The sequence below is a fragment of the Calcarisporiella thermophila genome (assembly GCF_041956535.1).
Source record: "Calcarisporiella thermophila strain CBS 279.70 unplaced genomic scaffold VTP21scaffold_13, whole genome shotgun sequence".
Classification (NCBI taxonomy): domain Eukaryota; kingdom Fungi; phylum Calcarisporiellomycota; class Calcarisporiellomycetes; order Calcarisporiellales; family Calcarisporiellaceae; genus Calcarisporiella; species Calcarisporiella thermophila.
This window is the reverse complement of record NW_027192203.1, coordinates 362,701-385,636: the sequence shown is the minus strand read 5'-3', so window position 1 is coordinate 385,636 and position 22,936 is coordinate 362,701. Positions and strand designations below refer to the sequence as shown.

The 22,936-nt window shown below is 49.3% G+C and overlaps 13 protein-coding genes across 13 annotated transcripts; 6 read left to right on the top strand and 7 right to left on the bottom strand.

The window, feature by feature from the left end:
- Positions 1 to 396: 396 nt before the first annotated feature.
- VTP21DRAFT_2076 (uncharacterized protein) lies at positions 397 to 1,874 on the top strand (the record flags this gene model as incomplete). Its single annotated transcript, XM_069392231.1, has 7 exons — positions 397 to 491; positions 585 to 801; positions 877 to 987; positions 1,058 to 1,141; positions 1,212 to 1,525; positions 1,610 to 1,758; positions 1,834 to 1,874. The coding sequence occupies 7 exons, from the start codon at positions 397 to 399 to the stop codon at positions 1,872 to 1,874; spliced, it is 1,011 nt and encodes a 336-aa protein (XP_069250653.1).
- A 395-nt stretch (positions 1,875 to 2,269) lies between these two features.
- VTP21DRAFT_2075 (uncharacterized protein) lies at positions 2,270 to 3,857 on the bottom strand (the record flags this gene model as incomplete). Its single annotated transcript, XM_069392230.1, has 5 exons — positions 2,270 to 2,691; positions 2,778 to 2,916; positions 2,993 to 3,142; positions 3,219 to 3,347; positions 3,444 to 3,857. 5 exons carry the CDS (start codon positions 3,855 to 3,857, stop codon positions 2,270 to 2,272), a joined length of 1,254 nt encoding a protein of 417 aa, XP_069250652.1.
- A 243-nt stretch (positions 3,858 to 4,100) lies between these two features.
- On the bottom strand, positions 4,101 to 6,248 carry VTP21DRAFT_2074 (uncharacterized protein; the record flags this gene model as incomplete). Its single annotated transcript, XM_069392229.1, has 9 exons — positions 4,101 to 4,477; positions 4,542 to 4,672; positions 4,740 to 5,120; positions 5,198 to 5,352; positions 5,420 to 5,545; positions 5,626 to 5,799; positions 5,864 to 5,940; positions 5,999 to 6,097; positions 6,164 to 6,248. 9 exons carry the CDS (start codon positions 6,246 to 6,248, stop codon positions 4,101 to 4,103), a joined length of 1,605 nt encoding a protein of 534 aa, XP_069250651.1.
- A 950-nt stretch (positions 6,249 to 7,198) lies between these two features.
- VTP21DRAFT_2073 (uncharacterized protein) lies at positions 7,199 to 8,063 on the top strand (the record flags this gene model as incomplete). The annotated part of the gene is made up of 4 exons (XM_069392228.1): positions 7,199 to 7,223; positions 7,283 to 7,441; positions 7,515 to 7,538; positions 7,606 to 8,063. The coding sequence occupies 4 exons, from the start codon at positions 7,199 to 7,201 to the stop codon at positions 8,061 to 8,063; spliced, it is 666 nt and encodes a 221-aa protein (XP_069250650.1).
- A 65-nt stretch (positions 8,064 to 8,128) lies between these two features.
- VTP21DRAFT_2072 (uncharacterized protein) lies at positions 8,129 to 8,773 on the top strand (the record flags this gene model as incomplete). Its single annotated transcript, XM_069392227.1, has 1 exon — positions 8,129 to 8,773. One exon carries the CDS (start codon positions 8,129 to 8,131, stop codon positions 8,771 to 8,773), a length of 645 nt encoding a protein of 214 aa, XP_069250649.1.
- A 119-nt stretch (positions 8,774 to 8,892) lies between these two features.
- On the top strand, positions 8,893 to 9,423 carry VTP21DRAFT_2071 (uncharacterized protein; the record flags this gene model as incomplete). The annotated part of the gene is made up of 4 exons (XM_069392226.1): positions 8,893 to 8,936; positions 9,012 to 9,117; positions 9,183 to 9,269; positions 9,352 to 9,423. 4 exons carry the CDS (start codon positions 8,893 to 8,895, stop codon positions 9,421 to 9,423), a joined length of 309 nt encoding a protein of 102 aa, XP_069250648.1.
- A 337-nt stretch (positions 9,424 to 9,760) lies between these two features.
- On the bottom strand, positions 9,761 to 10,681 carry VTP21DRAFT_2070 (uncharacterized protein; the record flags this gene model as incomplete). The annotated part of the gene is made up of 5 exons (XM_069392225.1): positions 9,761 to 10,003; positions 10,085 to 10,275; positions 10,341 to 10,419; positions 10,489 to 10,614; positions 10,679 to 10,681. 5 exons carry the CDS (start codon positions 10,679 to 10,681, stop codon positions 9,761 to 9,763), a joined length of 642 nt encoding a protein of 213 aa, XP_069250647.1.
- Positions 10,682 to 11,028: 347 nt separating this feature from the next.
- VTP21DRAFT_2069 (uncharacterized protein) lies at positions 11,029 to 11,933 on the bottom strand (the record flags this gene model as incomplete). The annotated part of the gene is made up of 4 exons (XM_069392223.1): positions 11,029 to 11,091; positions 11,159 to 11,218; positions 11,297 to 11,332; positions 11,415 to 11,933. 4 exons carry the CDS (start codon positions 11,931 to 11,933, stop codon positions 11,029 to 11,031), a joined length of 678 nt encoding a protein of 225 aa, XP_069250646.1.
- A 295-nt stretch (positions 11,934 to 12,228) lies between these two features.
- Positions 12,229 to 12,663, top strand: VTP21DRAFT_2068 (uncharacterized protein; the record flags this gene model as incomplete). The annotated part of the gene is made up of 1 exon (XM_069392222.1): positions 12,229 to 12,663. One exon carries the CDS (start codon positions 12,229 to 12,231, stop codon positions 12,661 to 12,663), a length of 435 nt encoding a protein of 144 aa, XP_069250645.1.
- Positions 12,664 to 12,944: 281 nt separating this feature from the next.
- Positions 12,945 to 15,055, bottom strand: VTP21DRAFT_2067 (uncharacterized protein; the record flags this gene model as incomplete). Its single annotated transcript, XM_069392221.1, has 6 exons — positions 12,945 to 13,374; positions 13,449 to 13,881; positions 13,962 to 14,451; positions 14,519 to 14,688; positions 14,765 to 14,825; positions 15,005 to 15,055. 6 exons carry the CDS (start codon positions 15,053 to 15,055, stop codon positions 12,945 to 12,947), a joined length of 1,635 nt encoding a protein of 544 aa, XP_069250644.1.
- A 365-nt stretch (positions 15,056 to 15,420) lies between these two features.
- Positions 15,421 to 18,869, top strand: VTP21DRAFT_2066 (uncharacterized protein; the record flags this gene model as incomplete). Its single annotated transcript, XM_069392220.1, has 11 exons — positions 15,421 to 15,433; positions 15,514 to 15,712; positions 15,781 to 16,049; positions 16,120 to 16,202; positions 16,261 to 16,427; positions 16,489 to 16,613; positions 16,686 to 16,843; positions 16,914 to 17,108; positions 17,173 to 17,873; positions 17,937 to 18,745; positions 18,808 to 18,869. The coding sequence occupies 11 exons, from the start codon at positions 15,421 to 15,423 to the stop codon at positions 18,867 to 18,869; spliced, it is 2,781 nt and encodes a 926-aa protein (XP_069250643.1).
- Positions 18,870 to 19,038: 169 nt separating this feature from the next.
- On the bottom strand, positions 19,039 to 20,403 carry VTP21DRAFT_2065 (uncharacterized protein; the record flags this gene model as incomplete). The annotated part of the gene is made up of 3 exons (XM_069392219.1): positions 19,039 to 19,544; positions 19,616 to 20,072; positions 20,134 to 20,403. The coding sequence occupies 3 exons, from the start codon at positions 20,401 to 20,403 to the stop codon at positions 19,039 to 19,041; spliced, it is 1,233 nt and encodes a 410-aa protein (XP_069250642.1).
- A 1,106-nt stretch (positions 20,404 to 21,509) lies between these two features.
- VTP21DRAFT_2064 (uncharacterized protein) lies at positions 21,510 to 22,288 on the bottom strand (the record flags this gene model as incomplete). The annotated part of the gene is made up of 6 exons (XM_069392218.1): positions 21,510 to 21,627; positions 21,685 to 21,734; positions 21,805 to 21,828; positions 21,941 to 21,988; positions 22,107 to 22,147; positions 22,252 to 22,288. 6 exons carry the CDS (start codon positions 22,286 to 22,288, stop codon positions 21,510 to 21,512), a joined length of 318 nt encoding a protein of 105 aa, XP_069250641.1.
- Positions 22,289 to 22,936: the final 648 nt, after the last annotated feature.

The following is a 22,936-nucleotide window of genomic DNA, read 5'->3' as shown; positions in this document are numbered from 1 at the left end:
AATATACTTGTCTAAGAGCTGGCTTGAACGACTTTTTCCTCATATCACACTGCTCTTTTTTTTTTCTTCTTTTTTGTAATATGCTATTTAAAACGACGCTAATAAAATGGGTCTCCTAACCAAGAAAATTTCCACTAGTGGAAGATGAATGGGCGATTTGTAAACAATTTTACTGCGTCTCACTTCGTGCTAAGAGTTAAAAAAAAAATACGCGAGCGCGATCAACATCCATTCATGTTTACTTTTGATTACGGGCACGACACCATCTGAAGGATCTTAGCTTATTATTATAATCTCACTCTTTACCTCTTTGTTTCAACCATTCTCTCGTTGGATTTATAACGAGACTTTTTTTCAGTAGAATATCACTTTGAATACTTATATATTGGTGTCAAGATGTCCTACACAAGCATCGCGCGAGAGTATGCCTATGTGAACCAAAACATGCCTCGCGACTATTGGGATTACGACAACTTGCAGGTTCAGTGGGGGTAACTATCTCCATTTTTTCATGCTGGCCTCGAGATTGGGGACTTAATCTCTATTTTTCATCATCTCCCCTCTCCCCCATCTCCGATCACTAGCACCCAAGATAACTACGAAATCGTGCGCAAAATCGGCCGCGGTAAGTACTCCGAAGTGTTTGAGGGCGTAAATATGGCGATGCGGGGCGAAAAGTGTGTCATCAAAGTGCTGAAGCCCGTGAAGAAGAAGAAGATCAAGAGGGAGATCAAGATCTTACAGAACCTGGCCGGCGGCCCAAACATTATCTCGCTGTTGGATGTAGTGCGCGATCCACAAGTAAGCCGTGCATGGAAAAACGATGCGCATGGATGGGCAAATGTTAACCGTTTCCTTTTCTTCCTTGCCTTGCAGTCGAAGACTCCATCGTTAATCTTCGAGTATATTAATAACACCGATTTCAAGACGCTGTACCCCAAGTTTACTGATTACGACATTCGGTATTATATGCTGGAACTGCTCAAGGTAGGACTTTGCCTCTGATCGCCTCCTCCATTTTCGGGGCCATGTGCTGAGCCGTGAATTTGTTTGCTAGGCCCTTGATTTCTGCCACTCCAAGGGCATCATGCACCGCGATGTAAAACCGCATAATGTAATGATTGATCATGAAAAGCGAACCGTAAGCATTGCTGGTGTCTAGGGGGGGAGAGATCGCATGGCGGCTGGATTGATGTGTTGTATTTCTTTAGTTACGGCTGATTGACTGGGGGCTTGCTGAATTTTACCATCCGGGGACGGAGTATAACGTGCGGGTTGCATCACGCTACTTCAAAGGCCCCGAGCTGCTCGTCGACTTCCAAGAATATGACTACTCCCTTGACATGTGGAGTCTTGGGTGCATGTTCGCAAGCATGATCTTCCGCAAGGAGCCCTTCTTCCACGGGCACGACAACTACGACCAGCTTGTCAAGATCGCAAAGGTGCTTGGAACGGACGAACTATTTGCCTATTTGAAGAAGTATGGGATTGAGCTGGATTCGCAATACGATGACATCCTTGGCAGGTAAGTGAGCCCAGCCCCCCCTCTCCCCTTTCTCTCCCCTTCCATGCCCAGGGTGACCGACGCGATGGATCTCTCCCTCTACAGGTACCCACGGAAACCATGGAACAAATTCATCACCGCAGAGAACCAGCGGTTTGTATCCCCTGCCGCCATCGACTTCCTGGACAAACTGCTACGCTACGACCACCAAGATCGATTAACGCCGCGCGAGGCAATGCGCCACCCCTATTTCGGTGAGGACTGAATGCATTGGATAGCATGCCGAGTGTTTTGCTAACCCCTAAACCCCTTGCTCTTTCTGTCTTTAGACCCGGTTAAAGAGCGCGAGGGACATCCATCATCACAGTAATGAGTTTGCTATCTATCTATATATATATATTCGTTGTGGAAAAAAACATGGATATTGAAGCATTTTTTTATCTTTAACTAATAAACTTTTTTTTTTTCGTTTATGCGCTTATAACTCTGTCTGCCGCCATCGTTGTTTTTGCGTTTGCTTTTGTTTTAGTCTAGTGGATGGGTAGAACCCAGCCCAAGAGTGCCATGAGTGCCAGTATGATTATTAGAGCAATGAATAAATACAAACGAAGAGAATATAGAAAGTATAAAGTGAACATCACGTTAGGTATATATATACACACACACACACACGCACCCACACAAGTCCACCCGCCAATGCCACTGGCTCCGGCATAAGGTATCGTATTCCGTGGAACTCCCGTGCGTCCAACGGAGCGCCTGCCGTCATTTCCTTGTAGGGTGCACGTGACTCCTGTCGCCATGCTTGAGATCTCCGCACCACGCTATTTGCCTCAGCAGCTCATGCTGCAACAGCTGGTCAGCACTCGGCCGCTGGGTGGGGTCCGGCTCCAGAATTGAATAAATAAGCTGCCGTGCCCCCGCCTCCTCGACGCGGTCGATGGGGGCGTAGCCGCCGAACTGTCTAGCAAACCAACGCCCGCCCTCCCTGCCAATATTGGTCGGGGAGGTGGCAATGACTTGCCGCGCATGCCTGAAGACCCGGTAGTCAGTGTCGTCCTCGTTTGCTTGACGCCAAAGCAACGTATAGCGGAGCAGGATATAGAGCACGATGCCGCACGACCACACGTCGGCTTTGGGAGCGTGGTACAGCTCTCTCGTATACTGCTCGGGGGCGATGTACGGCGCTATCGGGGTCACACGCGTATTGAGAAGCAAAGGGGCGTCAGTCTCTCCTCCAAGCCTACCACACACTAGAGAATGGATTGGTTACCGCTCCCGCACATGCCTGCTGAGCGGAGGGGCTCGCGATCCCCGCTGCAAAGGAAGACGTCTGCAACCCCGAAATCGGTGATCTTCAGTCGGCGACCGTCGGCCGACAGCATCAGATTCTCGAGCTTAATGTCTCGGTGCTACAAGCCAAAATCCAGGCAACGCCTCCCTCTTTGAGTTTAGCGGCCCTGCTAAAACGGGAAAGCCCAAACTTACCGCGACCCCCGTGGAGTGGAGGTAGGCGACTCCTTGGAGCAGCTGCTTGAAGTAGCACATGGCCTCGCCTTTCCCCAGATCGCCGTGGCGGACGCGGCTGGAGAGATCGCCGCCCGGCATGTACTCCATGACCATGCAGAGGCGTTGTTTCTTGGAAAACACAAAGGACAAGCCGGTTAGACCCACCGCGCCGGCGGAAGATGCAGCTGCTGTGTATGGGACCTACCTCGTCTCGGATGAGGTCGTAGGTGTCGACGATATTCTCGTGGCGGAGGCTGTGGTTGATGCAGAATTCGGAGAAGAGCTTCTTGCCATATGCCCTTGCGGATTCCCGGGCCGCCTGCTTCCTAAACCTCTGCATTGTCCCCACCCGCCCGCCGAAAAAAAACAAGGCCGCTCATAAGAACAGAACAGAGGGGAGGGGAAATGCTCAATCAATCATAATTCTAACCTTCACTGCAACGCATTCCTGGCTGCTCGCGCATCTCTTTAGCACCCACACTTGGGCGCTCGCCCCACTCCCTACACGTACATTGAGACGCCCCCACTTGGCCTCCAGCGTCGGCTCCCTTGCCTTCACAGCGCTGGCGGGCTGCGACGGCATTGCGGAGGGGGATTGAGGAAACATGGATCGGATCCAATGCCACACCTCTTGTTTACCCTCATAACCCGTGGTTGGCGAGGGCAGCACGGCGGCCTTGGCATGATCCTCAGCGGGCGGAGTCCAAAGGACATCGCTCGCGTCGCTCGAGTCGACGGTGCCCACCGTGCTTGCAGACGGGCGCCGCGAGACGAGATCTTCCGCGAGGGAGGGGGGAGGCTGCTTCTCCTTTGTCAGGCTGGGAGCGAGGAAATTCATCTGCATGCTTGGCCGCGCCCTTTGTTTTTGCTGGGAGGATGAAGAGGCCAAGCAAAGAGAAAAATCAAAATAAAAATATGGAGTCTGAAAAAAAAAAAATCCCTCACACTAAGAGCAGATTTGCTTCATTAAGGTTGCGAGCGGGGTGTGAAATCCCCTATTCGCTTTGCAATGTTTTAATTGGCCAACGAGATACATGAATGTGGCTCAAAGGTTCGCATAAGAGTTTCCTAAAACATCCCCATCGATCTAATCTGTCTTGTCGCGGTCGGCCGCCTTGCCGTGGCCGCGTCTCGCGCGCTCCTCCGAGTCCAGCATCTCCTGCATCCGCCCGGACTGGTAGGCCTCGGTGATGGGGTTCTGCACCTCCATCACGCCCGTCTTGCGCAGCCGCTCAAACAGCACAAACAGCCGCTCCGCCTCGCGCTCCTTCTCCTCGTCCGTCATCTCGCTCAGATTGACGGGCGGGGCGCAGTCGTCGAACTGGCCGGTGATGGGGTTGATGGTCCGGCCCTCGGAGGGCTCGTCGTGGGCGCGGTCGCTGCCCGGCTGCGGAATGAGGATGTTGCGCGACATGAGAAAGCCTGCCGCGTTTCCATATCCAACGCGATGCGCAAACACATTAGCTACATAAGGCAATCGGCAGGTTAGTGCATGGACGCGGATGATTCCGAACTAGGGAATAATTGCCATCTTCATCGCAAAGCGTGAACAGGAGCTCTCCCATGGCCTCGCGCGAGTTGTTCAGGGTGATGCAGGTCAGCAGCTGGATGAGCCTGTGGGTGAAGGACTTGCCCTTGCCCAGCGGCTTGGTGCGGTCCCTACGACGAAGGCATAGCATGCTTGTTATTCACGGGGGAAACGGTAGCTAGCCCCAGCGGTACCTACGTGTCATCTGGCAGAAGCTTCTCCCGCATTTTGCTGCGAGCAGCCTTATCCTCAGTGGCAATCTTGGCCATCAAGAGCGCCAACGGGGAAATGAGCTCGTCCGCATCCGCAACGCCCCTACAGCCGTCGTCATCGTCGTCGACAAGGGTGTGCTCCACTGTTGCTTTGAGAGCTTGGATGAGGAAATCCACGATCGCATAGGACCCCGCTGCGTCCTTCTCGCGGAGGGACTTGGGGGCATCAGAAGGGCTCGTGAAGAGCGAAGGCGGCAAGACAGGGAAATTGAGCAATGCGTGCACCGCGTGGGAGTGGGGAGGTGCCATCGGTATGGGCTCAGCGGGGGGTATCTTGAGGAGTACATCGCGTATCGACTCCACGGCGCTATTGGATCGAATAGCGTCACGGTCAGAAAAAATCCATCCACCCTCCCCATTATGGTACAGACAAAAGCATCATACCTCTCATACTGCTTCGTGTCTACGGCAATATTATTGCACCTGGGAGCATTCATCATCAAATTAAACAGAAGCTTAAGCAGCTCGCTAATCACCATGACGGGAGTAATGGCTTGGTGGCTGGGGGCCATGGCAGCATCCACGTTCTCACGAAGGAGCTGACAACAAAACTTTGGTTAGGAGCCATGGATCAAGAAACGGTGGCTTGAAGAACAAAAGGGCTACCTTTGTGAAATGCTCTGTAAAAGTGCCGTCTTTCAGCAGCTCCTCCACCACCAGCAAGCGGTCCGCCGTCAATACAAACAATATTCTCGCCATCAAAAACTTCGATTCGATCGATAAGTTGGGCAGCTTTAGGATACATAAAAGTCATCCCATTTAGCATAGCATGGGGGAGGGGATTCCAGTTTGACATTGAAACATATATAAACCTTTAATCTAGCGATGCATGCAGTGACAAGAGCATTGTTCTCAAAGACTTTACGCGTGTCCGGTTTCAACAGCAACGTATTCGCAATACACTTGAGCGCCTCTTGGGACACACAGTCATCCAATTCTGTAATCGGTGGCTCAAGGCCAGAGAGTTTTAAAAGTAACTCCATCCCCTTAAAAAATAGGAGATATTAGCTCATCACTTCTTCTATGTATGTTTTTTTTTTTACAGTCCACCTTGCTTTCCATAAAGGCTGCACATATCTCTGCGTCTCTTGTGCATATTTTGATCGTCTCAAGTGCGAGTGTTCTAGCTATATAAAATGTAAATGCATCGTCTTCAGGTTCTAATTCAATGTCCAGGAATGTTACCATTGTCATTCCATGATTCTTGTAGCACATCATTTTCGAGATCATCTTTCAGTTGTTTTACCAACTGGATTTTTTCTCCAGATCCGAGTTTTATTAAGGCTACACAATTGGATATGGCTAGCTCGATGGCTCGATTCCATTGGAGGAGAAAACATCGCTATTTACCGGATGCATCTTGAAGAAACGGTTGGAGGCAAGATATAACTTCCTTGACGTCAGATTTATCGCCGAGGTTAAGGTAGTTGGTCATTTTTTTCTCAAGTTGATGGGGGCAGAAAACTCTCGAGAACAGCCAGTAGAAGAATCTATGGCTGCGCCCCGCTGTCTTGCCACCAGGAATTTTTTGCGACATCATTAACCTAAGATTTTTTTTCCTATTTCCCATGAAGGAGAAGTAGGCCCAAGACAACCTTAATTCCGATGTTGACCGTCGGGACAAGTTAGCGCAACCTTAAGAAAATAAACCATATCAAGAAGATCAGATTTGGGATGTTAGTAAAATGCAAACTCTCTCTGAGCGATTGTCTGCTTACGCAGAAAATAAGTAAAGTAAAGTAAAGTATCATTTCAAATATATTTAATGTATATATAATAGAAAAGCCATAGAGAACAAGGCCTTGAATAAATGGGTCCGATGCCACCGTACTTATCAATGTGGCCTTTAATTCATCCAATATCGGCTCTATTTAGTGGTAGATGGGCCAGTGGCCGTCAAGAAGCGAATTCACCTAATAGTACGAAGTCTACGGGGCTAGGCATGACATATCTGCGGAAGAAAAATGCGTTCTTGCTTAGAATTCCCTACTGTGCAAGAGGAGTGTCATAGACCGGCCTTGTCTTTGAACTTGGTCAAATGGCCTTAGCGTCGGTTACTTGAGAAGTGAAGACCCGCCTTAGAGGCAATTTAATTATTCCTCGAGGAGAGGTGGCGCATTCGTGACGTGTGTATGGTTACCGTGACTATACCAAGTGGAGAGGAGAGAGGAATATCTTGGATAGAGCGAAATCAGCGAGGTTGCCATGACTTCAAAAGAATATCTGAAAAAGTACCTGACACCTGCTTCAGAATTGGCACAGTTATATGGGGTAGAAAAGAAGAAGAAGAAGAAAGAAAAAGGAAAACCCTCAAAATCGACCTTCTCGATCATCGATGAGGATGAGGGCGGGTGGAGTTTTGAGGGGAAGGAGCAATCGGGGCAAATGCAGGATTACGAAGTGTTGGGAGGTAAAAGTTATTACTTTTTTATTTCAGTCCACCTTGCTCTAACGCTTTCTCGCCTGCAGGAGAACCTGTTGTGAGCAAAGTAGCGAAATTCAAAAGCCAGGGAGAGAGCGGCTGGACGACACTTAACCATGGTAAAGCCGATTCAGCCCCATTGCGACCACCTCCAAAGGTAGAAGAGGAAATCCCTGAAGATGAAAGGCCTGTGATCGTCGGTGACAGTAAGTATTTTGCTCTTCTTGCTATAGATTCTTTTCCTTGTTTCTCAGATTTAATCTTTCCTCACTTCACTAGTTCCTTCCCCACAACGGTCTGTCGGTCATGAAACTAGCGACAAAAAACGGAAGCGTTCCCCACCACGATCTCCGCCTCCGCAACGGCACAGACATTCGCGATCTCCTTCTCCGCGCCGCCATAGAAATTCGAGGTCTCCATCTCCTCCGCGTCGCAAAGGATCGCGGTCCCCATCTCCGTACCGTCGCAGAAGATCCCGATCTCCGTCTCCACCCCGCTATAGACAATCAAGATCTCCGTCTCCGCAGCGTCGTAGACGATCACGGTCCCCATCTCCACGTCGGCGTAGACACTCGCGATCTCCGTCTCCGCGGCATCGTAAACGATCCCGGTCCTCATCTCTCCGCCGGCGTAGATACTCACGATCCCCATCCCCACACCGGCACCGACGTTCACGATCACCGCATAGACGGAGAGATGCTTCGTCATCGCCCCGAGACTCGAGGTCCCATCGAAGCAATCAGCGGCATCGCTCCCCCTCACCCAGACGCCGTCCACGTGATCCCTCTCCATCTTCGAGTCGAGACCGCCGGCGTTCCCCCCTCCTAGCCCCTATATCACGTTCTCCATCGCCGGCCTCGAGGCAAGAACAACCACCTCCCTCCGAACCTCGTATGAGCTCTGGTGCGCGGATCGGACTACAGACGCTCGAGGAGGCCGCAGAGGATACTCAACGCATACTCCGTGAACGGGATGCCGAGCTTCGTCGGATGGATCCGAGTCTCTCCGGTCGCGATGCCCAAACCGTATATCGAGATGCGAGCGGTAGACGAGTCAATGTGGAAACCCTCGAGGCGGAGAGGCTTGCGAAGCAACGAGCGGAGGAGGAGAAAAAGCTAGCGCAACTCGAAGCGAACAAGGGTGAGGTTCAGAAGCGAGAGGCAGAGGAGCGGAGAGCGCGAATGATGGAGTTCAAGGATGTACCCCTGGCCATCTACAAGGAGGATAAGGTGTTGAACGAGAAGCTGAAGGAGGAGGAGCGGTGGGCGGATCCTATGCTACCTTATCTGATGAAGAAGAAGAATAAGAAGAAAAAGAAGAAGAGTAAGAAAGATGGCGATAGGGACGACGAGGATGTTCCCGCGAAACCAGCCTACAAGGGCCCAATCGGGCCGCCAAACCGCTTTGATATTGCGCCCGGGCATCGCTGGGATGGCGTCGACCGATCCAATGGCTTTGAGCGAGAGTATTTTGCACGGATGGCCGAGAATAAGTGGAAGGAGGCAGAGGCCTATAAGTGGTCGGTCGAGGATATGTGAGGCAACTTTCATTCCTATTTATTTGTGGGTTGTTTGTCGTGACGCGTTTTTTTCCATCCTATTCATATTATATTAATTTCTCGAAATAAACGATTCCCTCCCCCCCTCCCCCATCCATCATGACGGTTCGAGAGCTAAAAATCAAAACCAATGTTGTCAAGCGGTGAGTTTGGCATTCAGTTCTCTTTCCCAAGAGTGTCCCGTGTTCAATCACTCATATTGCTGCATAATAAAATAGCTTCAACAAGGAACTTGCCCTCTACCACAAAGAAGCGGATGACCAACGCCTTAAAATCGACCAGATGATCACGGACAAAGCAGACGAGTACGACATAAAAAAGCAGGTAGAGTCTCTCTTTTATCACTCAGACGCCGCTTGAATCAGTAATGATTTTCGTTGAGAGAACAGAAAGAGGTGCTTGCAGAGACATTAGCCATCATTCCCGATGTCCGCAACAAACTGCAGATCGCCTACCGAGAATTGACGGAAATGACGGTAAGCATGTTGAACCTTCCTCTTGGCATGTCATGGTGACATATCCTTTTTTTGACGGGCTCTAACCTATATTTTCATCAAGACCAACCCGGCCTATGAGGGGACACAAGAGCTTGTAGAGGCAAAAGATGTGCTAGAACAAGTAGAAGTGTAACACGGGGTGGTCTGAGCCGAAGCTATTAATAAAGGGGAAATAAAGCGCTTATTATTAGCGACAGTTTAGAACGCGAGGAAGAAAAGAGAATGAGGAAGAGAGCAGGGTGAGGAGGTGAGCGGGTGAGCGGGAGAGAGAATAAAATCTACGCGTAGTAAAGAACATAGGATACATTAAGTATGTTTAATGTTCAAGTGAAAAAGATGGAAAACAACACGACAAAGATAAGAAAAGACAGGCGAAAAAAAAAGAGTAGAAAAAGATATATAGAGGTGTATGTAGTTGTTGTGCTTGTGGGTGAGTGTATATTCTTGACATGAGAGGGTGGGGTGGCGGATCAACAGCATGCTCCGCCTTGCTCCTTCTCCTGCCCCAGCCTGATGTTATCATGCTCATGAGGGTACACGACCCCTTCGTATCGGCTTGCAATCTGAAGGATCGCCTCCACTAAACAATGCACTGCCTCCTTGATATTTTTGTTCTCCTTAGCCGAGGTTGGGAAGCATTTCAAGAAATGGTGCTCCGAGCAGAATTTCTCCAGCGCTTCGTCGGTATGCATATCGTTTTTGAGAAGATCGGACTGGATCGGGCGCCGAGGAGGAGAGGAGATGCAAGATGAATGAGACAGCCATCGATGCAGAATGCCTGAATGGAGCCTTACCTTGTTTGCGAGCAATACGGCGGGGATTGGCCCCCCTCCCCATAGCTCCGGGAGCGACACCTTCTGGTCAAGGTCGTTTTTCCACCGTGCCACCCCCTCGAATGTGCCATGCCGAGTCACATCATAGACTATGAGGGCTCCCAGGGCCTCTTTGTAATACACCCTGGTCATGTTGCCAAATCGCTCTTGCCCTGCGACACAGCTAGCGTGAGTTTCCCCATTGGCCAGGCGGAAGAGAACAATAAAGGGCACTTACCGGCAATGTCCCATAGTTGTAGTCTCACCATGGTGTCCTGATCCCATTGGAGCGTTTTCAAGGCAAAATCCACCCCGATCTACACCGATAACAAGATTACTTCAACAGGTTACAAATCGCCCATGCGCAAAACAGATGGATCGCATACCGTGGATTTGTAGTGCATCGAGAATATGTCGTGGACATATCTCTTTATCACCGATGTTTTGCCGGTGCCAAGATCGCCAAGCACCAGCACCTTGAATAGGTATTCTTTTGTGTCGATAGCCAAACTCTAAAGAGAACGAGCGGTTAGTGCGCTTGCTCCCGACAATCCCCAATTCAAAATCTGGGCCTACCATCTCTAGGTATTGGAGGGGGGGGGGGGAGAAGTACAATAGACAATTTTATGGTGGGTTTATTGAATAGGGTATTGGGTTAGAGTACTAAAATAGAAAGGTCTTTTAATGCTGCGCCGTGTATCGACCAGAATTTTAATGAAATAGTAGAGGGGACTTAATATACAGAGAGAATAAGTAAGTTGCGCTGCATGGCTTAAAAAAAAAAGATAAACTTCCCATGTGAATGAACAAGGTGAAATAAAATAAGATAAAATAGCTCGTCAGAGAGGATGGAAAAATACAATTCAATATGTACAAGTGCAATTAAAATAAGAAGAAAAAGAAGGAGAAGAAGAGCACCGCCCGCCTTAGAGCTTATTGCCGCATTTCTTGACCAGATGGTGCCGCTTCAATGCGTCGCGTCTCGAAAACTATGCAGAGGTCAGGTTACTCATGCAGGAAGAAGGAAAGCGGCGTATAAGTTAAGAGGGAACTTACCGGCTTTCCGCAAAACTCACATGGGTAAGGCTTCACGTCCAGGTGGATGCGTTTATGCCGCTAAAAAGAGGGAGAAAAAGAGCAGCCTGATTAGCGTTCAATGCGGCGCAAGCTCCCAGTAAGAAGGGCGATCCAAACCTTCAGATCGTGGTTCCGTGTGAAGGACTGCGGGCACTAGCAAGGCGAGAGAGCGGAGGGGAGGAGGGTCAGTCACGCTGACGCGCCTTCAACTGAGCGCGGAAGAGACGGCGCTTACCTTGTCACAGCGGTACGGCCTATCCTGCTGCAAAGCGCGTGCGCGAGGCGCGGGTTTCTTGAGGATCTGGGCGGCGGGCGAATGCTGCTGCGTTAGCAGCGGCGCGAGCATGGGCATCTGGCGATGGAGCGGCTGTGTGGGGATTGGAGACGTGAATGCGGAGGAGTCCGCGGGATCGCCGATGGGGAGCAGAGACAGCTCTGGCGGCAGGTCTCTTGCATTCCACATCAAGGCGGGGCTGTAGCCGATTCTTGCCCAATCGGTCGCCCACATCGGCATGAGGAGCCGGGGGTCGACCAGGCGTGGGGCGGAGAAGTAGTCGAGCTGGGCGGCGCCCGCCTGGAAGGGGTAGATGGCATCCAGCGGGGGGGTCTCGAGCTCGGAGGAGGATGGGGATGCCGAGAAGAAATCTTGCGACATGGGTAATGGGTGCGGATGAGGCCGATCGCGATGGAAAGCGGCGGCCAGGCGAACGCGGGAAGAAACGCTTAAATATGACGGCGCCTCCCTCCCAACCATGGACTAAGGCCTAACCCTAAAGTGTCTCGCGGGGTGTCCAAGCGGCTTTCACCCGACTGATTCGCAGAGGATCAGCAAAACAAATAAAACAAGGTTTGCGTTCTATTAAAGCAGCCCGGGCCGACCACTCACCAGAGCCTGCTAGTGTTAGGTCAAACGCGCGGTCGGCTCAACTCTTTTACCGGAGTTTATCCGCGCAGCACAAGAGCTTGCCGGAGAGTTAATTACAAATGGGCCGGTTGCAGCTGAGCGCTGGGAAACAGGCTAAACCGCGCTGCATTGTAGAATCGCAACAATGGGACGTGGGACTCAGCTGCCAGCCGAGGGCATTGGGGCTCGCGCGCTGAGGCCCGATTCTCGACGTCTCGCATTGCAGAGCCGCGTGCGCTCCAACCTTTCCCCCAACCCCAGTCTGACACATGCGCGTGCGAGCTCAGACCCAGTCTCGCGCCCGCTCGTCGGGTCTCGCGCGCTGCCCGTGCCATGCGCTGGCTGCCGCGCTGCCCGAGCCATGCTTGCCTTATTCTGTGCCGGTTTTCCCACCCGTTTCTCGCCCCCTGAGCCATCCCCGCCTGCCATTGCCGCGGTTTCTGGCCTTCCTGTGGCGAGCCTAAAATTCAGGCTCCGAGAAGGGCAGATCTGGCCCGATCGTTTATTAAATTCTCTGAGTTTGGGGCAAAAGAAACTTCCCCACCCACGCCCGGCTGCAGCTCTCCAACGAACTGACTAATCAAGCATGGCCGGCGGTCTCGTTTGGGGCCCCATCGTGCCGATGAGGAGAAACCTAAAAGTCTTCCAGAAAAACGAGATGTTTTTAATTTAATAACCCTCCCCGTCAAATACAACACAAACAGCGGTACACAAAAAACGCGAATGTCATTGATAAGGTAACAGAAAAACAGAACAATCTATTGAATCTTTTTTTTTTTTTCGTAGCCTTCTTCTCTCGTGCAATCAGGCGCCGGCCCTCCCCTCTCGCCCAAAGACACGAGAGAAAAGCCTAAACAGGGTTTAGGAGTTGAAGCTGGTGACGAAATCGCCCGTGATCTTCTTCAGCTTGGCCTCGGTCGCCTCCGAGAGCTTGCCCTCGGTGCGGATCGTGTCCAGCAGGTCGGCGTGGTTCGAGGTCATGTAGGGGAGGAAGGCGCCCTCGAACTCGGTAACTTTGTTGACAGGAATGCGGTCCAAGTACCCGTTGACACCGGCGAAAATGATGGCCACCTGCTGCTCCACCGGCATGGGCTTGTACTGCGGCTGCTTCAGCAGCTCGGTCAGGCGGGCGCCACGGTTGAGGAGGAAGCGGGTCGACGCATCCAGATCGGAGCCAAATTGGGCGAAGGCAGCGACCTCACGGTACTGCGCAAGGAAGAGCTTGAGGGAGCCGGCAACCTGTTTCATGCTGCGGTTCTGGGCGGCAGACCCGACGCGAGACACCGAGAGCCTAGAAGGAAAGGGAGACATGGAGTTAGCCGCCCCGCCGCTCCACCAAATCAAATCGTGGTGAGTTGAGTTTACCCGACGTTGATGGCCGGACGGATACCTCGGAAGAACAGCTCAGCCTCCAGGAAAATCTGTCCGTCGGTGATGGAGATGACGTTGGTGGGAATGTAGGCTGACACATCGCCACCCTGGGTCTCGATGATCGGGAGGGCGGTGAGCGAGCCGGCCCCGTGGTCCTTGTTCATCTTGGCGGCACGCTCCAAGAGGCGGGAGTGGAGGTAGAAGACGTCGCCGGGGTAGGCCTCACGACCAGGAGGGCGACGGAGAAGTAGGGACATCTGACGGTAGGCAACGGCCTGCTTCGACAAATCGTCGTACACAATCAACGCGTGTTTGCTGTTGTCCCGGAACCACTCGCCCATGGCGCAGCCGGAGAAGGGCGCGAGGTATTGAAGAGGGGCGGCCTCGGAGGCAGTGGCCGCGACAATGACGGAATACTTCAGGGCATCTGGGAAAGACCAACCAAACAACAACGCATTAGTATAGGTTCGGGGAACGATGGCCCCGAGCAGCGAGCAATGCCCCTACCATTGGACTCCAGCGTGTTCACCAGCTGGGCTACAGTGGAGCGCTTCTGACCGACGGCAACGTACACACAGTACAGCTTCTTAGTCTCGTCGTTTCCATCGTTCCAGCGGCGCTGGTTAAGGATGGTGTCGAGGGCGACCGCAGTCTTTCCGGTCTGACGATCACCAATAATCAGCTCACGCTGACCACGCCCAATGGGGACCATGGAGTCAATCGACTTCAAACCCGTCTGCATAGGCTCGTGCACAGAGCGCCGCGGCAAGATACCGGGGGCCTTAACCTGAACACGTCGGCGCTCAGTAGCCTTGATGGGGCCCTTGCCGTCAATGGGGTTGCCAAGGGCATCGACAACGCGTCCAAGGAGGCCCTCACCAACAGGCACATCCACGATGGCACCGGTACGCTTAACAGTATCACCCTCCTTGATGAGACGATCGTTACCGAACACGACAATACCGACGTTGTCAGGCTCCAAGTTCAGCGCCATGCCCTAAATATATACACACACAAATGAACACGCTACAGAGCAGAAAGGTGTCAATGGGTGTGGCGGCTACCTTAAGACCGCTCGAGAATTCAACCATCTCCTCGGCCTGGCAGTTTTTCAAACCATAGACACGCGCAATACCGTCACCAATGGTCAACACACGTCCAGTTTCTTGGATATTGGCATCGGAGGCAGAGCCGAGAATGCGATCCTCGAGAATGGATGACACTTCCGATGTGGCTAAGTGGGGTGAAAAACCATCGTGTCAGATCTCGATGACAAATACTCATTCTAGGAGATTCGAAAAATCGCTTACACGCTTTTGCAGATGCGAAATGTCTTACAGCAAGACCAATGGCGCCAACATTAGAGCGCATCTACCCAAAGTAAAAGGTCAGTATGAAGAGATGCAATCCATAGGGTAATAAAGTAGCCAAAGAAAAAATAGAGATCAAAATAAGCTACTTCGAAGCTCATTTCACGTAAACCAAATAATAACATCCTCCAATCCACAAGAGGCACGGGTTTCCCCCACGAGATAGGAGCATCGACTTACCACGTTCTTGGCGACCAGAGGTCGAGATACGCGAACAATATTCCTAATCATCGTTATAAATTTATACAAAGAAACAAGTAATGAATGTACCGAAAGAGCAGTGAAAATATATTAATACCATCAACAGGGGGGTATCGAAGACTAGAATATTTGTTGACGTATCTGAGTGGCTTGGACTGTTTTTCATTTCAATTGATTTCAATAACGTTCCCTCGAGTGACGACCCGCTAGATCGTGCTCTTTCCCTTCAATAAATATGGATCAGGATCTATACGATGAGTTTGGAAACTACATCGGGCCCGAGCTGCCCGAGTCTGATGAGGAAGAAGAAGAGATCCAAATACGCGAAGAGCCTTCGCGTCAAATAGGGGGGGGGGGAGGAGGAGGAGGGGGAAGGATCTGGTGGCATGGATCTAATGGAGATCGATGGTAATGATTCCTAAACATCCAGCACCCCAGTCCGGGTAATCTCTTACACGAATTTCTTACTTTTATTTTGCCCCGGCTAGACTCTGCTGGAAATCAGATCGTACTCCATGAGGACAAGAAGTACTACCCAACAGCTGAAGAGGTCTATGGTCCCGAAGTAGAAACGCTAGTACAGGAAGAGGATACCCAACCCCTTACAGAACCAATTGTAAAGCCGATCAAAACCAAGAAAATCCAAATATTTGAAAAGGATCTCCCACCGACAGTATACAAGAAAGAGTACGTGGCCATTTTTTCAAGGGGGGATTGGGTTCCACATAATGTTCTGACACTGCTTTTCTACAAAGGTTTCTACGAGATCTCATGAACTATCCCGAACTTATTCGCAACGTTTCACTTATCGGGCATCTTCACCATGGTAAAACTTCAATAATGGATATGCTGGTGGCAGACACGCACCAGGACTTTGTCTGGAACCCCGAGAAACCTGAGCGGTATACGGACACCCACACCCTCGAGCGTGACCGCGGGGTTAGCGTCAAATGTGCACCGATGACCTTGGTTTTACAGAGCACAACCGAAAAATCTTATGTGGTGAACGTGCTGGACGCTCCTGGTATGAGCCACATTTTCTTTCCATGGATCGAATGTACTCTTAACTGAATGATAAAACTAACTCGTATAAGGCCACGTCAATTTTTCGGATGAGGCTACGGCTGCTCTGCGACTTTCGGATGGAGCAGTGATAGTAGTCGATGCTGTGGAAGGGGTATGTATATCAATTCAACAATCCCTGGCAAGCCCAATTTACACTTAAGCTATAATAGGTCATGGCCAACACAAAAGCTATGATTCGCCATGCCATTCAGGAAAAGCTTGCGCTATGTCTTGTGGTGAACAAGGTGGATCGACTGATACTGGAACTAAAGTTGCCACCGGTTGACGCGTACTTCAAGTTAAAGCACACAATCGAGGAGATTAATAGTATCATCAGGTTAGATTGCATCTTTATTCTATCTTTGAGAATAATAGCTCATTCTCCAATATCCTTCAAGGGATTGCCCTGGGGGTGAAGGAATCCGGCTGTCGCCGGAAAGGGGCAATGTGTGTTTCGCATCTGCCTATGCCGGCTGGTGTTTCACTCTGAAATCGTTTGCTAAGATCTATGCCGATGCTTATCGTGAGTCCTTCTAATTCACGGTGCGTCTTCTCGGTCTAACCCTTCTCACGCCTATTATTTTCGTTTTCTCAGCAAGCGTTAGTGCCGATGAGTTTGCTAAGCGGCTCTGGGGCGATATCTACTTTGACGCAGACAAGAGAACATTCCGCCGTAGACCCTCTAGCTCCACCGATGACAAGAGGACTTTTGTTCATTTTATTTTAGAGCCATTGTATAAAATCTATAGCCAGGTTTGATTTTGATTTTGAGCAGATCACTCTGTATAGCTCTCTAATGCGGAGTCGCGACTCTTATTATTAGGTTCTTGGCGAGAATGAAGCTGACCTAAAGCAAACACTTGCAACCCTTGGCATTACCCTTAAACCCTCGTACTATTCTTTAGATGTCAAGCCGCTTCTCAAACTAGTGCTAGATCAATTCTTTGGACGGCCGTCAGGGTTCACAGACATGATAGTTGAGCACGTCCCATCCCCGATTGAGAACGCAGTCAACAAGGTCAGTCAATGGTTATCTGGGCCCTTGGATGCTACAGGAATTGACTCCGGAGTTCTTCTTTTAGATTGAGCACACATACACTGGCCCAATGGACACTGCTCTCGCCTCCTCGATGCGTGAATGCGATCCCGAGGGTCCCCTCGTGATCCATATCACCAAACTTTATAATAAGAATGATGCAAGCGGATTTGATGCATTCGGACGCATTCTTAGTGGAACAGTGCACCGTGGGCAGACAGTGCGTGTGCTAGGAGAGAGCTACTCTACAGATGACGAAGAAGACATGGCAGAAAAAGAAGTTGCGCATGTGTGGGTGCATGAAACACGGTATCGCATCGAGATGGACTCTATCCCCGCGGGCAATTGGGTATTGCTGGGCGGGGTCGACACCTCAATTGTAAAAACGGCCACCATCGTTCCCCGGAGGTGGGAGGAGGATGTCCATATTTTCCGACCGCTGCGTTTTACAACGCAGCCCGTTATGAAGGTGGCTGTCGAGCCCGTCAACCCAACTGACCTGCCCAAAATGCTGGACGGAATGCGTCGGATCAATAAGAGCTATCTGATCGTGGTGACAAAGGTGGAGGAGAGCGGAGAGCATGTCATTTTTGCCCCTGGCGAATTGTACTTGGATTGCGTGTTGCATGATCTGCGCCGGCTCTATGCAGAAATTGAGCTGAAGGTTGCCGACCCCGTGGTAAGATTCTGCGAGACCGTGATGGAAACATCGGCTCTGAAGTGCTACGCAGAGACGCCAAACAAAAAGTATATAGTTGTTCATTCTAACAAAAAATGACCCACGCCGCTAACGCTTCAATTTTTTGCCAGGAACAAGCTGACGATGATCGCTGAGCCTCTAGAGAAAGGCATTGCTGAGGATATCGAAGAAAATCGTGTGAACATTCACTTGCCCAAGAAACAACTTGGAAAGTTCTTCGAGGAGAAGTACCAGTGGGACGTGCTGGCATCGCGCAACATCTGGGCGTTTGGTCCAGACGACAATGGGCCAAACGTATTGATTGACGATACACTCCCCTCCGAGGTTGACAAGACCCTGCTTTACTCCGTGAAAGATTCGGTCCGGCAAGGTTTTCAATGGGCCATGCGAGAAGGCCCATTATGCGACGAGCCCATTCGGGGCACCAAAATCAAAATCCTCGACGCCGTCCTTGCCCCCGAGCCAATATTCCGCGGAGGTGGCCAGATCATTCCTACTGCAAGACGGGTGTGCTATTCTTCTTTCTTGATGGCCACTCCTCGTCTCATGGAGCCCGTCTATTTCGTCGAGGTCCAGGCACCGGCTGATTGTGTTTCCGCTGTGTACACCGTTCTCGCGCGCCGCCGTGGGCATGTCACAAAAGACTACCCAAAGGCAGGGTCACCACTGTATACCGTCGAGGCGTTGATTCCTGTGGTGGACTCTTGTGGGTTCGAGACTGACCTTCGGACACATACGCAGGGGCAAGCATTCGCACAACAAATATTTGACCACTGGCAAGTAGTCCCCGGCGATCCTCTCGATAAGAGCATCATGCTACGGCCACTTGAACCAAGCCCGGTACAGCATCTGGCAAGAGAGTTCATGGTCAAGACCCGGTTGAGAAAGGGACTGAGCGAAGACATTAGCATTAATAAATGTAAGTGGCTCTGTTTCCCAAAGGCATCTTTGAATCCACTCTAACTTTAGCCTCTTGTTTAGACTTCGATGATCCCGTTCTTCTCCAGCTTGCACAAACGGACGTTCTAGGCTTCTCCCTATAATTCACGACTGCAGATAATGAGTGGGTGGGGCACGCACCAGTGCTTGTGTGTTTCTTATGCAAAAAAAAACAAATGATAAATAAATAATCCATTTTATTGACAATAAAAAAAATGCCGGTATGCAAAATGCCGTCCCCCTCGCTCCAGCATGTCTTTTAATTCGGATATCCTATAGTACAAAATCCAAACCCTCCCCCTCTACTGATGTATCGATCCCGGCCTCTTCGATATACTTGTCGTTCCAAAACTTCGTCAGGTGACGTTGTCCGGAATCGCACAACACGGTTACAATTCGGTGGCCAGGGCCCAGCATTCGGGCCACCTTCACCGCTCCCACACAATTCACGGCGCTGGAGCTGCCGACAAAGATTCCATCCTTCTCCACCAGATAGCGGGACATCAACACTGCCTCTCGATCGGTAACACGCACCGCATCGTCCACCCATCCCTCAATAAGCCGGATGTTTTGCGTGATGCGATTGATCCCTATGCCCTCCACCACTGTGTCTACCTGGTGGCGACGCCGTTTGCCTTCTGCCTCCATCGGAGAATACATCACGTTGTGTTTGACGCGATTATAGAGACCTGACCCCGGTGGATCCGCGAGGAACACTTTGAGGTTGGGAATACGAGGCTTAAGGTAGCGGGTGATGCCGGCGAGCGTTCCCCCTGTCCCTGGATTATGATGCAATCGTCGAGTTTTTAGTAATTAATTGGCGCCTACAGAAAGATCAAGGAGAACATACCTGCTCCCAAAACGACTGCATCGATGTTGCCGTCGGTCTGTCGTAAAATCTCTGGTCCAGTGGTCTTGTAATGGGCTTCAAAATTCGCTACCGTTTCGAATTGGTTCGCAAAGAAGCCCTCACCCATGCCTTCTCCTTTGCCAAATTCGTCGGCTCTCCTTCGCGCTAAATTCACAAACTGATTTGGGTCCACGATGCTAACGGGTCTGACTTTTTCGACGGTCGCCCCCAGTTTCTCAAGGAGCTCATATTTCTCCTTAGCCTGATCATCAGGCATGCATATCCAGGCGCGATAGCCCTTAGCTCGAGCAATCATGGCAAGAGAGATTCCGGTGCTTCCAACAGTACCCTCAAAGACCGTGCTGCCAGAATTGGGATGTAAGAGTCCTGCTATTTCAGCCTGCTCGATGATATTGAGTGCTACACGATCCTTCGGGCTACCTCCTGGATTGAGGAACTAAGTTAATGGGATGGGTTAATTGGAAATTTTGCCCCTCCCCGGACTTTTGAAGACAAACCTCAGCTTTTGCCAGAATTTCGCACCCTGTCGCTTCGGATAAGCTTTTGATCCGAAAAATAGGCGTATTGCCGATCAAGCCAGCGACCCCATCCACAATTTCTGTTCGGCTCTTCGATCGAGGAATAATATCACTGTCATTACCAATTCGTTCCTTGCGAGTTGACAAAAGAAGAATGGAAGTCACTCCAGCTGTTATAAGTGAGCCGACGAAACATCCAGCAAGAAGAATCTCACGGTTTTCAGGTGCAAACACTCTAGAGAGAGGCATCCTGCCAAAGTTGAGGTGCGACAATAAATTCGACAGAACATGGTTATTTTACACAGTCATGGAACAAGTCACATTTTTATTCCCCATTTCTATCCCGAGTCAAATACATATTCCACTACACTATGAAGCCAACTAGAGTATATGCAATATTAGATTTAGAGTACCAGAACAAGATGACTATACGAGTGGAGTAACTTCGATCCTATACTGTCTCTACCAGCTATATCTAGTACTCAGTAACCTATCTTCATTATAATAATGCTAGCGTAGTAATATTTCTGAGGTTGTGTAGAGTCAAAAGAGCATTTTAATCACGTAATTCAAAACTTTTCATAATATATAACACTTCGTATTATCTCTATTCTTAGATACAGCGAGTCCTTGACTGCCGTGCAAAACACACAGCTTTTTTCGGGATTAGGCCACTATTAAACAGTGTATGCATGCTAACCCCAGTCAACATATTCGTTCTGTAACTGCCTATGCAAACTACTGCCGCACAAGAATTTTATTTCTCGCAAATTTACTCAGATATATATACTTTAGAAATCTATGCATATATGCAATGGCGGTTGTATGCTGTAAAGCCATCCACTTTATATGCACTATGCACTCTTCACAGAGTGAATTCCTATGAAGCAGCCAGCTGCTGTAAGATGCGATCTATGACTATTGGCCAGGAGAGCTTGGTATAAAACATCCCTTTGCATTGTTAAGAGATGTAAAGAGCTTCTCGCCTTCTGCTCTATGCTGCAAGTATAATCAATGTTAAGGGAAAGAAAAAGCCATGGACTATTAGTATATACTGCTATTTTACTGGAGTCAAACCATGTGGCTTCTCGATAAAATGCGCATATAATCCCACGGGCGAGCTCCAGTCGCCAGCTTAGAAAATTAAAGTGAATATAAAAGAGGGACAAGTCTATTATTTTTGCCCGAGTTTGGCACCAGTATTTTTGGCACCGCAATATATTGGTGAGAAGCTCACGCATTGAGAACTCGTTAAACTCTTAAAGCTAAACGCGAAAGAATAGAGATATCATTATTTTTCATTAAGCACAGATGCTTCAGCTTGAGACAAACAAAAAAAATAAAACACATGCTAGCTAATAAAAATATGCCTGTATATGACAAAAACTCTTAAAACCCATCAAAGACACGCTAAAAGAGGAATAAAGAAATACAGAGGGGAAATGAGGGATTACAAAAAATAAAAAAAAACTGCTGAAGCCGAAAAAGATATGATTAAACACTGGTAGAGAGCATGGGCTCCTAGTTTACTTTGATTTCGTTTGGCCCTTCTTTGGGTTTTCGGGGCTATCTTTCCAGCGCTGTATGAAAGCAAGAAGGTAATTAGGAGTGAGGCCCACAAAGAAGAGTACAGCTTATATGAAAACTTACGCTCGCGGCCATTTTAAAAGCTTCCTGTAATGTAGAAGAGAAACTGTGAGCATGAGACGTTGGGAGAGAGAATTTAGTCTGTAAAGAAGTGAGCCATTGCATAATCTTTGCATTTGCAATGGGTGCTCAACATTACCTTGTGGTTAAGGTCGGGCTTGTCCTTTTTTATTTTCGCGAGCTCTTCCTGTAAATATGAATTGATCATTGTTAATTGGTTAGCAATGTTCCATTAGCAGAATTCGAGCGGGACTACTAAAAAGAGCTCTTTATGTGACGTTATGAAAAGCACGTCACATACCAACCTTCATAAACTTGTTGTAGGGAGTAAGTTTTTTGGGCCCTCCTTTGGGAAAGAAACGAAAGAAAAAAATCAGAAAAATGATGGTAATTTTGTAATTAATTAATCATAATGGGGGCCTAATGGTGGGAGGTGTATAGTGTACATACCACTTGTCGACTTCTTGGTGACTTTGTCTTTAGCCATGACTCGGTATTTCTTAGTTCGGCGTGTTGAAACTCAGAATAAGCAAGTATAGGACTTATAGAGGGGAAAGAAATTATAAGAGAATAAGAAGAAGAGAAAAAAAAGAGGAAATTTTCTCTTTGTGGGGTTTATTAGAGATTTCAATTAGTCACGCGGTACATAGTCAAGTTCCACCACAGGGTACTTTCTGCCACTCATATATAATTTTGAGAGATTTCACATTGTGCTGAGGTTTTCATTATCAAACATCCACAGAGAAAAAAAATGGATAAACAAGCCAAAGGCAAATAAGAAAGGGAGATGAAAAACCGGCTGGGTAGACACGGTGGATTCGATTGAATATTGAATGTGGTTGAGATATGAATACGTGTTGAATAGAGGCTCAACTGAAGAAAGGTTCCTCTGAAAAATCCTCAGAAAAGCTGATATGAAACTTTGAAGGTCTTTTGGGGTTATCTCCGCTTGCATCGTGCAAAAACCTTTTGCTGGAATTACACGGCAAAAAGCGGTAAATAATTGGAGGTCGAATAGGGATTAGGAATAGGTTGGAAGTAATTGAGAGTCGTTTCAAACATAAACGTTAAAAAAAGCATCTATGTATTTCGAGAGTAATATTGTGTAATATCTGAAGCCTACAACAAATCAAAA